The sequence below is a fragment of the Scomber japonicus genome, chromosome 1, assembly GCF_027409825.1.
Source record: "Scomber japonicus isolate fScoJap1 chromosome 1, fScoJap1.pri, whole genome shotgun sequence".
In the NCBI taxonomy this organism is placed as follows: Eukaryota; Metazoa; Chordata; class Actinopteri; order Scombriformes; family Scombridae; genus Scomber; species Scomber japonicus.
Genome location: NC_070578.1, coordinates 37,645,303 through 37,659,228, shown reverse-complemented (window position 1 = coordinate 37,659,228; position 13,926 = coordinate 37,645,303). Strand labels below are relative to the sequence as shown.

General features: G+C 46.0%; 1 protein-coding gene across 1 annotated transcript in view; it reads right to left on the bottom strand.

The window, feature by feature from the left end:
- Positions 1–5,251: 5,251 nt before the first annotated feature.
- Positions 5,252–13,926, bottom strand: part of LOC128365475 (CD82 antigen-like) — a 41,645-nt gene continuing 32,970 nt past the window's right edge. The window contains exons 4-6 of the mRNA XM_053326266.1: positions 6,939–7,060; positions 6,630–6,704; positions 5,252–5,278 (exon numbers count right to left, since the gene is read on the bottom strand). Of these exons, the coding sequence (XP_053182241.1) occupies positions 5,252–5,278; positions 6,630–6,704; positions 6,939–7,060 (224 nt within the window). The remainder of the gene's footprint in view (positions 5,279–6,629; positions 6,705–6,938; positions 7,061–13,926) is intronic.

Below are 13,926 nucleotides of genomic sequence, written 5' to 3'. Positions count from 1 at the left end.
AAATAAAGTTTCATTATTATCTTGCTGAGAGTTCGATGAGTGTGTTTAGGTAAATATGAAGCTACCACCAGCAGCTCATTAGCTTAGCATAAAGACTGGAAGCTAGCTTTGTCTTAAGATAAAGAAATGACCTTTTAGCGCCTCCAAAGCCCATTAAATAATCCATTATATTCTACGACATACAGACAGATTGATTTCCTTATAAAAACCTCCACATAGTTTCCTCTCAGAGAAACACGGCCGTCTGTAGGATGATTTAACATCCCTCCTTTCCTTCCTTCTTCTTCCCTCGTTTCCTTCCCTTCCTTCTTCCTCCCTCCCTCCTTTCCTTCCTTCTTCCTCCCTTCCTCGTTTCCTTTCCTTCCTCCTCCCTCCCTCGTTTCCTTCCTTTCCTTCCTCCTCCCTCCCTCCTTTCCTTCCTTCTTCCTCCCTCCCTCCCTCCCTACTTTCCTTCCTTCCTCCCTCCTTTCCTCCCTACTTTCCTTCCTTCCTCCCTCCTTTCCTTCCTTCTTCCTCCCTCCCTCCCTCCCTCCCTACTTTCCTTCCTTCCTCCCTCCTTTCCTTCCTTCTTCCTCCCTCCCTCCCTACTTTCCTTCCTTCCTCCCTCCTTTCCTTCCTTCTTCCTCCCTCCTTTCCTTCCTTCTTCCTCCCTTTCTCCTTCCCTCCTTTCCATCCTTCTTCCTCCCTCCTTTCCATCCTTTTTCCTCCCTTCCTCGTTTCCTTTCCTTCCTCCTCCCTCCCTCGTTTCCTTCCCTTCCTTCTTTCTCCCTCCCTCCCTCCCTACTTTCCTTCCTTCCTCCTTCCTCCCTCCCTCCTTTCCTTCCTTCTTCCTCCCTTCCTCGTTTCCTTTCCTTCCTCCTCCCTCCCTCCCTTGTTTTCTTCCCTTCCTTCTTCTTCCCTCCCTCCTTTCCTTCCTTCTTCCTCCCTCCCTCCCTCCCTACTTTCCTTCCTTCCTCCCTCCTTTCCTTCCTTCTTCCTCCCTCCCTCCCTCCCTACTTTCCTTCCTTCCTCCCTCCTTTCCATCCTTCTTCCTCCCTCCTTTCCATCCTTCTTCCTCCCTCCCTCCCTCCTTTCCTTCCTTCTTCCTCCCTCCCTCCCTCCTTTCCTTCCTTCTTCCTCCCTCCCTCCCTCCCTCCTTTCCTTCCTTCCTCCCTCCCTCCCTCCTTCCTTTCCTCCCCTTCCTTCTTCCTCCCTCCCTCCTTCCCTTCCTTCTTCCTCCCTCCCTTCCTTTCCTTCCTTCTTCCAGTCTGTAGGATGATTTAACGTCGCTGTGTTACAGCAGTTTAAAATCAGTGTCCTGTTTCACTTGAATTCCTGAATAATGTCTTATTTTGTCTCAACTCTCCGGTATGTCAAGTGAATTCATGGGCCTCGCATTCCTGCTGGGAAGGTTTTGGCAGCCGGGTCGGCGATCGGAGGTCAGGTTTCCAACATGTTCGGAACATTAAGCGGTTTCCACCAGGAGCCGAACGCAGGAGTGTCGTTTCTGAATGGATCCGAAAACCACCGGAGACTCTGCAAGGATCTGTGTGTGATTGTAGTTAAAGTCTTTTTCTCTCCTTCCCTTCTTCCTCCCTCCCTACTTTCCTTCCTTTTTCCCCTCCCTCCTTTCCTTCCTTCCTTCTTCCTCCCTCCTTTCCTTCCTCCCTCCCTTGTTCCTCCCTCCTTTCCTTCCTTCCTGCCTACTTACTTTCCTTCCTTCATTCTTCCTCCCTCTCTCCTTTCCTTCATTCTTCCTTCCTTTCTCCCTCCCTCCCTCCCTCCTTCCCTTCCTTCTTCCCTACTTTCCTTCCTTTCTCCCTCCCTCCTTCCCTACTTTCCTCCCTCCCTACTTTCCTTCCTTTCTCCCTCCCTCCTTCCCTACTTTCCTCCCTTTCTCCCTCCCTCCTTTCCTTCCTTCCTTCCTCCCTCCTTTCCTTCCTTCTTCCTCCCTCCTTTCCTTCCTTCTTCCTCCCTCCCTTTCTCCCTCCCTCCCTCCCTCCCTCCTTTCCTTCCTTCTTCCTCCCTCCCTCCTTTCCTTCCTTCTTCCCTTCCTCCCTCCCTCCCTCCCTTCCTCCCTCTTTTCCTTCCTCCCTCCCTCCATCCTTTCCTTCCTCCCTCCCTCCCTCCCTCCCTCCTTGCCTCCCTCCCTCCCTCCTTGCCTTCCTTCTTCCTCCCTCCTTTCCTTCCTTCTTCCTCCCTCCCTCCCTCCTTTCCTTCCTTCCTTCCTCCCTACTTTCCTCCCTCCCTCTCTACTTTCCTTCCTCCCTCCCTACTTTCCTTCCTTCTTCCTCCCTCCCTACTTTCATTCCTTCCTCCCTCCCTCCCTCCCTCCCTCCCTCCCTCCTTTCCTTCCTTCCTTCCTCCCTCCCTCCTTTCCTTCCTTCCTCCCTCCCTTCTTCCCTACTTTCCTTCCTTTCTCCCTCCCTCCTTCCCTACTTTCCTTCCTTCCTTCCTCTTTACTTTCCTTCCTTTGTCCCTCCCTCCTTTCCTTCCCTACTTTCCTTCCTTTCTCCCTCCCTCCTTCCCTACTTTCCTTCCTTCTTCCTCCCTTTCTCCCTCCCTCCTTTCCTTCCTTCCTTCCTCCCTACTTTCCTTCCTTTCTCCCTCCCTCCTTTCCTTCCCTTCATTTTTCCTCCCTTTCTCCCTCCCTCCTTTCCTTCCCTTCCTTCTTCCTCCCTTTCTCCCTCCCTCCTTTCCTTCCTTCCTTCCTTCCTCCCTCCCTCCTTCCTTCCTTCTTCCTCCCTCCCTCCTTCCTTTCCTTCCTTCTCCCTCCCTCCCTCCCTTCCTTCCTTCTTCCTCCCTCCCTCCTTTCCTTCTTCCTCCCTTTCTCCCTCCCTCCTTTCCTTCCTTCCTTCCTTTCTCCTTCCCTCCTTTCCTCCCTTTCTTCCTCCCTCCCTCCCTCCTTTCCTTCCTCCCTCCTTTCCTTCCTTCTTCCGCCCTCCTTTCCTTCCTCCTCCCTAATTTCCTTCCTTTCCATCCTTCTCCCTCCCTCCCTCCCTCCCTAATTTCCTTCCTTTCTCCCTCCCTCCTTTCCTTCCTTCCTCCCTCCCGCCTTCCCTTCCTTCTTCCTCCCTCCTTTCCTTCCTTCTCCCTCCCTCCCTCCCTACTTTCCTTCCTTTCTCCCTCCCTCCTTTCCTTCCTTCTCCCTCCCTCGCTTCTCCCTCCCTCCCTCCCTCCCTCCCTCCCTCCTTTCCTTCCTTCCTCCTTCCCTTCCTTCTTCCCTACTTTCCTTCCTTTCTCCCTCCCTCCTTCCCTACTTTCCTTCCTTCTTCCTCCCTTTCTCCCTCCCTCCTTTCCTTCCTTCCTTCCTCCCTACTTTCCTTCCTTTCTCCCTCCCTCCCTTCCCTTCTTCCTCCCTCTCTCCTTTCCTTCATTCTTCCTCCCTTCCTCCCTCCCTCCATACTTTCCTTCCTTCTTTCTCCCTCCCTCCTTTCCTTCCTTCTTCCTCCCTCCCTCCATCCTTTCCTTCCTTCTTTCTCCCTCCCTCCTTTCCTTCCTTCCTCCCTCCCTACTTTCCTTCCTTTCTCCCTCCCTCCCTCCTTTCCTTTCTCCCTCCCTCCCTCCTTTCCTTCCTTCCTTCCTTCCTCCTCCCTCCTTTCCTTCCTCCCTCCTTTCCTTCCTTCCTGCCTACTTACTTTCCTTCCTTCCTTCTTCCTCCTTCTCCCTCCTTCCCTTTCTCCCTCCCTACTTTCCTTCCTTCTTCCTCCCTCCCTCCCTCCCTACTTTCCTTCCTTCTTCCTCCCTCCCTCTTTTCCTTCCTTCCTCCTTTCCTTCCTTCTTCCTCCCTCCCTCCTTTCCTCGCTTCTCCCTCCCTCCCTCCCTCCTTTCCTGCCCCCCTTCCCCATCCCTCCTTTCTCTCAGCGAGCCGAGGATCCAGACAGCCTGAAGGTATCCAGTGAACACGGCTCTGGAAAAGCAGATACTCCCCTCGTAACCGAGCAGAAGGACGGACGGACGGGAGGTTCGCCTTGAAACTCAATTTGGCAGAGACGGAGCGAGGCGGAGGACGAGCCAACAGCTTCCAACAAATGTTCAGATCCAATAAACAGATCTGTCTCTACTCTGAAAAACTTTTTTTTTTCTCTCTTCAGATACTGGAAGCAAACACAAGCTGCCATGAACTCAAACTCCAGTTCAGCAGAGCCAGAAACGACTTCGGCTCCAAGTCCGTCAGTTTTTCTTTCTTCTCTTTTTTAATTTATCGTTTTAGAAAATCCATAAAATATAAATACATGAACATTGTCACTGAGATAAGTTGATCAGTCGCCAATGACAGACCCGTCTGTTTTGACTGTTCCTTCCTTTCTTCCTTCCTCTTTTCCTTTCTCCCTCCTTCCCTCCCTCCTTCCTCCCTCCCTCCTTTCCTTCCTTCTTCCTCCCTCCCTCCCTTCCTTCCTTTCTCCCTCCTTTCCTTCCTTACTCCCTCCCCCCTTTCCTTCCTTCCTTCCTCCCTCCCTCCTTTCCTTCCTTCTCCCTCCTTCCTCCCTCCCTCCCTCCCTACTTTCCTTCCTTCCTCCCTCCCTCCTTTCCTTCACTCCTCCCTCCCTCCTTTCCTTCCTTCCCCTTCCCTCCCTCCTTTCCTTCCCTTCTTCCTCCCTCCCTCCTTTCCTTCCTTCTTCCTTCCTCCCTCCCTCCCTCCTTCCCTTCCTTCCTCCCTCCCTACTTTCCTTCCTTATTCCTTCCTTCCTTTCTCCCTCCCTTCCTCCCTCCCTCCCTCCTTTCCTTCCTTTCTCCCTCCTTTCCTTCCTTTCTCCCTCCCTCCCTCCCTCCTTTCCTTCCTTCCTTCCTCCCTCCCTCCTTTCCTTCCTTCTTCCTCCCTCCCTCCTTTCCTTCCTTCTTTCTCCCTCCCTGATCCGGCCCACATGAGATCAAATTGGGCTGTATGTGGCCCTTCAATGAAAATTAATTTGACACCCCTGATGTAGAGACTAATTATGAGTCAGAATATGAACAGTATGTAAAGGGTTAAAACACAAAAAAAGTAAAATTAATTAAATATTCCCATAAAGTAGCTTCTCAGGAGTAACTGCTGGCTTTTGTTCATAATGTAAACCGCTTCATTTTAACCACCAGGGGGCGGTGTGGCACCAACCGCTGTCACTTTCATTTTCAGTTTATTGGTGACACTTTGACCGTGTGTGTGTGTGTGTGTGTGTGTGTGTGTGTGTGTGTGTGTGTCGTCTTATCACAGGCTGAACTCTCTGTTACAGTCGTACACTCGTCGTAAAAGCCCCAGTAAATGTTATATGGTTAGCACATGTTGTTTCAGTCAGAGCTCAGAGTTCTGCTTCCTCCTCTGATGGTCGAGAGTTATAACACAAAGATTAAAAAGGTGAATCATTAACAGGCGTGTGAGAAGCAAACCAACACGAACCGTCTGTTAAAATCACCTGAACACAGTCAAACGTTCATAAATCATTAATGCAGATTCTCAATGGAGTTTAACCGTCCTTCCTTCCTTCCTTCCTTCCTCTTTCTTTGCTCCCTCCTCCTTCCATACTTCTTTCTTTCCTTCCTTCCATCCTTCTTTCCTCCCTTCCTTCCTCCTGTCCTTCCTTCCTCCCTTCCTTCTTCCTGTCCTTCCTTCCTTCTTTCTTTCCTTCCTTCCTCCCTTACTCCTTCCTTCCTCATTCCTTCTTTCCTTACTCCTCCCTTCCTCATTCCTTCCTTCCTTCTTCCTGTCCTTCCTCATTCCTTCCTTCCTTCCTTCCTCCTTCCTTCCTTCCTCCTTCCTTCCTCATTCCTTCCTCCTTCCTTCCTTACTCCTCCCTTCCTCCTCCCTTCCTCATTCCTTCCTTCCTTCTTCCTGTCCTTCCTTCTTTCTTTCCTTCCTCCCTCCTTCCTTCCTTGACCTGAGGACAACAGGAGGGTTAAAAAAAAAAAAAGGAGGATTATTGTGGTTTTAGTAACACATGTTTGACGTGTTTGAGGAGTCATGTGACCAGACGAGAAAGATTATTATCATATGTTAAAAGTCTTGTTTTTGTTAATGTTTCTTTGTGTCTTTTAACTTCTTGGGATCAAGCTGGAAATGTTCTTCCTTCTATATACTTATGAATAAAATCATATCATATATTTAAAATTGATCTTCAGTGCAAACATTAGCGTTGTTGTAGCCGTTTCTATTGGTGCAAACTTCAAATGCTGTGACGCTAGTAGAAGTAGTAGAAGAAGAAGAAGAAGAAGAAGAAGAAGCAGAAGAAGAAGAAGAGGAAGAAGAAGAAGAAGAAGTAGTAGTAGTAGAAGAAGAAGAGGAAGAAGAAGAAGAAGTAGAAGTAGTAGAAGAAGTAGTAGTAGTAGTAGAAGAAGAAGAAGAAGTAGTAGTAGAAGAAGTAGTAGAAGAAGAAGAGGAAGAAGAAGAAGAAGTAGTAGTAGAAGAAGTAGTAGAAGAAGAAGAAGTAGAGGACGTAGTAGTAGTAGTAGTAGTAGAAGAAGAAGAGGAAGAAGTAGAAAAAAATGAAAAAGAAGAAGAAATAGAAGAAGTCGGATATCTGCGTACATGTGGGAGCAGGGTGTTTACAGGCAGCAGATGTCGATGCACATAAGGCATCACACCTCCAGACAGGAAGTTCAAAGTTCAAAGCTCTTTCTTGTTGCTGAAACACCTAAACAGTTGACTATAGGAGGCAGGAAGTTGCGTTACTCACCACAGTCTTCTGGAAGTAGATGAGAGCGCCGGCGGTGATCTGAGCGAGGAGGACCAACAGCAAACAGGTGAAATACTGAAGAGGAGGAGGAGGAGGGAAGGAGGAGTGTGAGACCAACACCACATAAAACAAACTTATGAAGATTAACTGATCATTTCCAGCTCTTAATTGTTTCCTTTACATTTTTATCCAGTCATTTTAAGCTTTTCTCTTAAATCCCCTCTGTCGTCCGATGCCTGTATTATCCATCATGGCGTCTACATGCATACATAAATAAATACAAACACGCAGTCGTCTCCTCTCACTCACCAGGCCGAGCAGACAGCGGATCTCATAAATGGCTCCCAAGCAGCCGAGGAAGCCCATGAGCATGGAGAGAGCTCCGACTCCGATCAGGATGTAGCATGCCACCTTTACCCCTGTGGAGTTATCTGCAGAGAAACGAGGAGAACAGATCAGAAACCAAACACAGATGCAACCTAATGAAGTATTTTTTAAAAGTCAATTCATCTTTTTGAGTCACCACAACACTTCTTTTACAGGTGAAATGATGCCATATGATCAGGAAGGAACCAGGCGGGGAGTTCTGGTCCTCTGAAATGAGGCCAACGAGGAAGTAACTTAGAGCTGCATTCTATCAAAAGGCCACCAGGGGGCGACCGTCTCTATACAAGTCAATGGAGAATTCACCAACTTCTCACTTGATTTCTAACCTCAGTAAACGTTTTCAAAATGTGTTTATGGTCTCAATCGCTAGTTTAAAGCCTTCTTCAATGCAGTATGATGTTCATTTGGGACATTTTGGCCTCCCTGATTTTATATGTGACGATAAAGCAGGGTATGCATTAGGGCGTGGCTACGTCCTGATTGACAGGTTGATTGACCAATGTCCTCGAGATCCAGCCCTCGCAACCATAGCAACCTCCCCGCTCCGCCCATAACTCCGCCTCATGCCCATACAAGTAGAATCCGTGTTTTTATTTTTCCCAGCATGCACCTGAAATTTTCAAGATGGCGCTGCCCAGATTAGAAACTATTGGCTTCCGAGCAGCAGTCCACAAACCAATGGGTGACGTCACGGATGTTACGTCCATTTCTTTTATACAGTCTATGGGAGGAACAGGCCACACCACAGATCACACTTTCAGATCTTTGTGTCCAACAACAACAATGTCGACTTTCTTGTTTTTACGTCAAACAGCAAAAACACAGAGACAACCCTCCTCAAGATGTGATTGAGGGAGTGGAGATAAAGGAAGGAATTTGCTGTGTGTGCACTTCCACATTTGGCAAATAAAGGCTTACGAGTGACACATCACACCCTGAAAAAAAAACATCCTCCAAAGAAAAGAAGAATCCTGCCGAACGTCTCACTACATCTGCCATCAAACCTCACCGCAGGAAACACACACTGTATTTTAATCCTGACAGCTCAAAACTAAACAGAAGTCTACTTTAACAACTGTCACTAAATTACATGTAATTCTTGCTCAGAGTGGACAGAGGTTCGTTGGCGATTGGCAGGCACGGTTAAAAACAAAAGATTCATTTAAATCTGAAGTTTAAAACCATGAAATGCATCAGAATCTGTAGATCTACATTTAATATGACAGTTTTCACAGACTTTTACTGTTTAGAAATGTCAATTACGTCTACAATCGCTCTTAAAAATGAGGCAAGAGCTGCTGATTTGATCCGCCAAGTCCAATATTCTTTCTTTTTTAGCTCCGTTTTTGTTCTCCACCAACTTCCCGAAGGAAATATCTAAATGCTCCACTAGGCTTTACACGATCAGGATTTTTGGGGCCGATCACCGAACATCGATCAGTGAGTTTAAATAAACCGATCACTGATCCGATCACGTCTTCTTTGTCCACGCTCCGTTTCTTAAACTCGGCTTCTTCTCCTCGTGTTCCCTCCAGGTACATTTGTGGTGTTGAAACATTTTGCAGATGCTTCCCCACGGAGGTTCTTTAGTGTTTAATCTGTCTGCCCACAAACACCCACATGTTCGTTTGAATCCAACAGCTCACGGTTCAAGATTCAAAAACTTTATTCACATCGCGACAGGGCTCGAAACTAGCTGTCGGATTCAAACAAACATGTCGGTGGGGTGGAGCTTCTTCAGAGTAAATGAGACCGATAAAACACAAGCCATCTGCAATCTATCCTTCCTTCCCTCCTTCCTTCCTTACCCCCTTCCTTCCTCCGATAAAACACAAGCCATCTGCAATCTATCCTTCCTTCCTTCCTCCCTTCCTTACCTCCTTCCTCCCTCCGATAAAACACAAGCCATCTGCAATCTATCCTTCCTTCCTTCCTCCCTTCCTTCCTTCCCTCCTTCCTTACCTCCTTCCTCCCTCCGATAAAACACAAGCCATCTGTAATCTATGCAACGGGAGCATCTGCAAAAAGTTTCAACATGACGACATTGATCGGATCGGAGAATTAAGACATTACAGCCGATCTCACTAATTAGATAAAATGCTAAATATCGGCCGATATGATATAGCCGATCAGATCAGCGTAAAGCCTATGCTCCACTATGTCCACCAGCTAGTCTACAGCTAACTGTGTCTGTCTGTCTGTTTGGTGCTGAGCAGATAACGTGCAGTGACTTTTTAGTTCTTACTGCCTTTTAACTCCGAAAACGATGCTATCAGAGCGCCGATAGTGACCGAAAACATGAAACTACGTCATAAAGTTGCAGCCGGACAAACAGACTATAAAGCTGCAAAGTCACTGAAGTTTCCCTGCAGGTTCATCACTATGTGAAAGATCAGCTGTGACTGGAGTAGATTAAAAATGCAGCAGGAGTGGAGCAGGAGCAGGGTGAGGTGGAGGTCAGACTGCGTGGGAGGATGAACTCTACATACTGTCAGTTTTAGTTTAATTTTTCTTTCATTTTCATTTGCTCTTTGCTCCATTTTCCCCTTCTACTATCTGTTTAGTTAGCTGCTCGTCCCTGTCTGTGTGAATGTGGTACAACTAGAACCTGATCATTACTATATTTTTAGGGTCAATATCGATATTAAGGAGTAAAGAAAAAAGTCTGATATCAATATGACAGCCAATAATTGTTTATATAATGAATATATACACATGAACATAGAATAGAATATACCTTTATCAAATTAAAATTACATTAATGTAGTGAAACACTGAATTTAATACCTATAACTAACTTAACAGCAAAAAACATGTACAAATATATTAAACTTGAAATAAGAAAAATGATCAAATATAAATTAAATGCTGCTTATATAATAAAAAATAAATAAATCAGCATATATCAGATAACACATACGCTGATACTGATATATCTGTCATAGGCCGATGTCTGCTCAACCTGTATCTATAGCAACCATAGAACAACCTGTACCGATAGCAACCATAGAACAACCTGTATCTATAGCAACCATAGAACAACCTGTACCATAGCAACCATAGAACAACCTGTATCTATAGCAACCATAGAACAACCTGTATCTATAGCAACCATAGAACAACCTGTATCTATAGCAACCATAGAACAACCTGTATCTATAGCAACCATAGAACAACCTGTATCTATAGCAACCATAGAACAACCTGTACCTATAGAAACCATAGTACAACCTGTATCTATAGCAACCATAGAACAACCTGTATCTATAGCAACCATAGAACAACCTGTATCTATAGCAACCATAGAAAAACCTGCATCTATAGCAACCATAGAACAACCTGTATCTATAGCAACCATAGAACAACCTGTATCTATAGCAACCATAGAACAACCTGTATCTACAGCAACCATAGAACAACCTGTATCTACAGCAACCATAGAACAACCTGTATCTATAGCAACCATAGAAAAACCTGCATCTATAGCAACCATAGAACAACCTGTATCTATAGCAACCATAGAACAACCTGTATCTATAGCAACCATAGAACAACCTGTATCTACAGCAACCATAGAACAACCTGTATCTACAGCAACCATAGAACAACCTGTATCTATAGCAACCATACAACAACCTGCATCTATAGGCCGATATCTGCTCACTAATATCTCTGTACAACCAGTAAAAAAAATAAAAAGTTGATCATGAACAACATCGGTACACTTTTGCAAACCTTTTATAAAATCCTGTAAACTCATGAAGTGAAGCTGGATCTGAATTTAGCTCATGTGTGATCATCATGAAATACGAGACTAACGTTCAGCTGCAGAGTTTCTCCTGATGATGTGTGATCAGAGTCCAGAGTAACACAGGAAGCTAAAATAAAACATCCTGAGCTCCAGTTTAAACCCCCGTGTTGGGATTTAGGGAACTCTCTTCACCGACGGAGCGTAACGGTTTTTATTTTAACCCTCCTGTTGTCCTCGAGTCAAGGAAGGAAGGAAAGGAAGGAAGGGAGGAAGAAGGAAGGAAAGGAGGGAAGGGACGAAGGGAGGAAGAAGAAAGGAAAGGAGGGAGGAAGAGAGGAAGAAGGAAGGAAGGAAGAGAGGAAGAAGGAAGGAAAAGAAGGAAGGATGGAAAGGAGGAACAAGGAAGGAAGGAAGGAAGGGAAGGAGGGAGGGAGGGAGGGAGGGAGGGAGGGAAGGAAGGAAGGAAGGGACAGAGGAAAGAAGGAAAGTAATGGGGAGGAAAAGAGAGAAGGAGGGAGGAAGGAAGGAAGGAAGGAAGGAAGGAAGGAAAGAAGGAAGGTAATGGGGAGGAAAGAAAGATAGAGGAAGGAAGGAAGGAAGGAAGGAAGGACAGACAGAGGAAAGACAGAAGGTAATGGGAAGGAAGGAAGGAAGGAACAGTCAAAACAGACGGGGTCTAACAACAGCTATTCGGGGGGTTTGTGAACATGCAGCATGTTGGAAGGAACGCGTAACTGTGTTGTCGCGTGCCAACCGACTGTTTTACAGACTGGACCCCCAACACACACACACACACTTACACACATACACACACACACACACACACACCCCCCTCCCCTCGAGCGCTCGTGGCCTCAAGGAAACATGGGATACCCCTGGGATCAGTGAACCAGGCCAGGCTGCTCGCAGAGAAAACCAAGACAGAGAGAAACCTGCAGAGTTTATGATGGAAAATTAGGCTGAGAAAGAAGGGAGGGGGGGAGAGAGAGAGGGGGGAGGGGGCAATGACGCAGGAAGTGACAGCCGGCCGTGTTTAACACATATGCACACGTGTGGCTTGTCGACCTGCAGGGACGAGCGACTCCGGACTGCTGCTGTAAAACTGACTGCTGAGTTACGACCTGTGAACCTCAACATGTAAACGCCAGCAGACCGCGAACGCAGCGATCACACACACACACACACACACACACACACACACACACACACAGTTTCCATCATTCCTCACGGTGTTCGAACACGGCGAGTCGAGTCAAGTCTCGGGATCAGATTTCTTGTTAAATGCTGACGTTCCCAGGAATTCAACACTCTGGTTTCCTCAAAACAGACGAAAAACACTAACAGTCTGAAGTCATCTGAAGTTCGAGAAGCATTTGTTATTTATAGAAACACGTCCTGGGAAACATTAACATTACATTTAATCAACAAATAATTATAATATATTGAATTTATGCAAAATTACCTAAAATAAAACGTATTGATGTTCAGTGCAATGACTTGAGCAACAAAACTTAATCTCAACAGACATATTTTAATTAAAAAGGGTTTCTGCAAGTTAAGATTTAACCCTTTGTAGGTCACACCAAGCTTTTCCGTCCTCTTTGAGGCCATGACAACATAAAACATGGATTTCTTTCCCTCATTGACTCTAAATTGTATGTTTTACAGACCTCTACAAGACTTTATTTGTTCTAAACTTTCTTTAAAAACATGTTAGATGCTCATTCTGTTCATGTACAAGATGAAAAAATTAAACCCAACTTCAAAAATGTGATTTGTGTTATTTTTCATTATACACTAAAGCACAATCTGTATCTATAGCAACCATAGAACAACCTGTATCTATACCAACCATAGAACAACCCGTATCTATAGCAACCATAGAACAACCCGTATCTATAGCAACCATAGAACAACCTGTATCTATAGCAACCATAGAACAACCTGTATCTATAGCAACCATAGAACAACCTGTATCTATACTGTAGCAACCATAGAACAACCTGTATCTATAGCAACCATAGAACAGCCTGTATCTATAGCAACCATAGAACAACCTGTATCTATAGCAACCATAGAACAATCTGATGGTCTGTCTGTGCATTACATTCCTCATACAAGTGGTAAAGATTGACCTAAAAGTTAAATGGATTCAATAGATTTTAGTTTTTGACCAGATGATATGACACAAAGTGACCTCTACTAAACGGTTGAGCGGACCTCCAAAAGGGATAAGACTTTTTTTTTTTTAATACAATACAATTATATACATGTTTCACCTTTAAGTTTATTTAAATTGTGGGGCCAAAAATAGGAAAGTATGGTATTTGAACAAATATTACCACGTTAACTGGCACAAAATGGTGTTAAAATGACAATATTTATTATATCTGAGAGAATATATCATCTAACTAGACTCAGGCTCAATCATGGCCAGAACTGTAATCTACCAATTGAAGCTGCAACGAGCCAGAAACGTAATTGTCATGTGACGAGGACGAAGCAGAAACAACGTCTGGTTCTGCTTCACTGTGACTCAGCGCAGACTTTATACAAATCAGGTTTCAGCAGCACCAGGCTGATTTCATCCCTCACATGTTGCAACCAGGCTCAGCTCATTGATCCCCCCCCCTCCCCAACCCCTCCGTCCCTCTGCGGTCATCCATGAGCCCACACCAACAACAACAGGCCACCGGCTCGGCTTATGAAATGTTCCATTGAGCATCAATACGTGTCATTTATGTGCAGACACAAAGCTAATCTGTCCGCTGCTCTTTAACCCTCCGCTACGTGTCGGTTGTGTCATATGACCGCATCGCCCGACTTCCATGAAATCCCCTGGACTCACGCTCCCTCGGCTCGGACTGACCGGTGATGTAGCGTGTGGCTCTGTGTGTGTGTGTGTGTGTGTGTGTGATGAGTAAGGCAGTGAGCGCACTGGGCTGATGTGATGCATGCTGATGCCGGACGGAGCAGAAAGGGCCCAGTGTCCGAGGGGAGGACACCTGCAGAGCGAACACGGACCAGAGACAAATGTCCTCAGTGACGCTCCCTGTTCAGAGAGCACACACACACACACACACACACACACACACACACACACACACACACACACACACACACACACACAGTCTCTCCATTACACTTGCTCACTGTCTG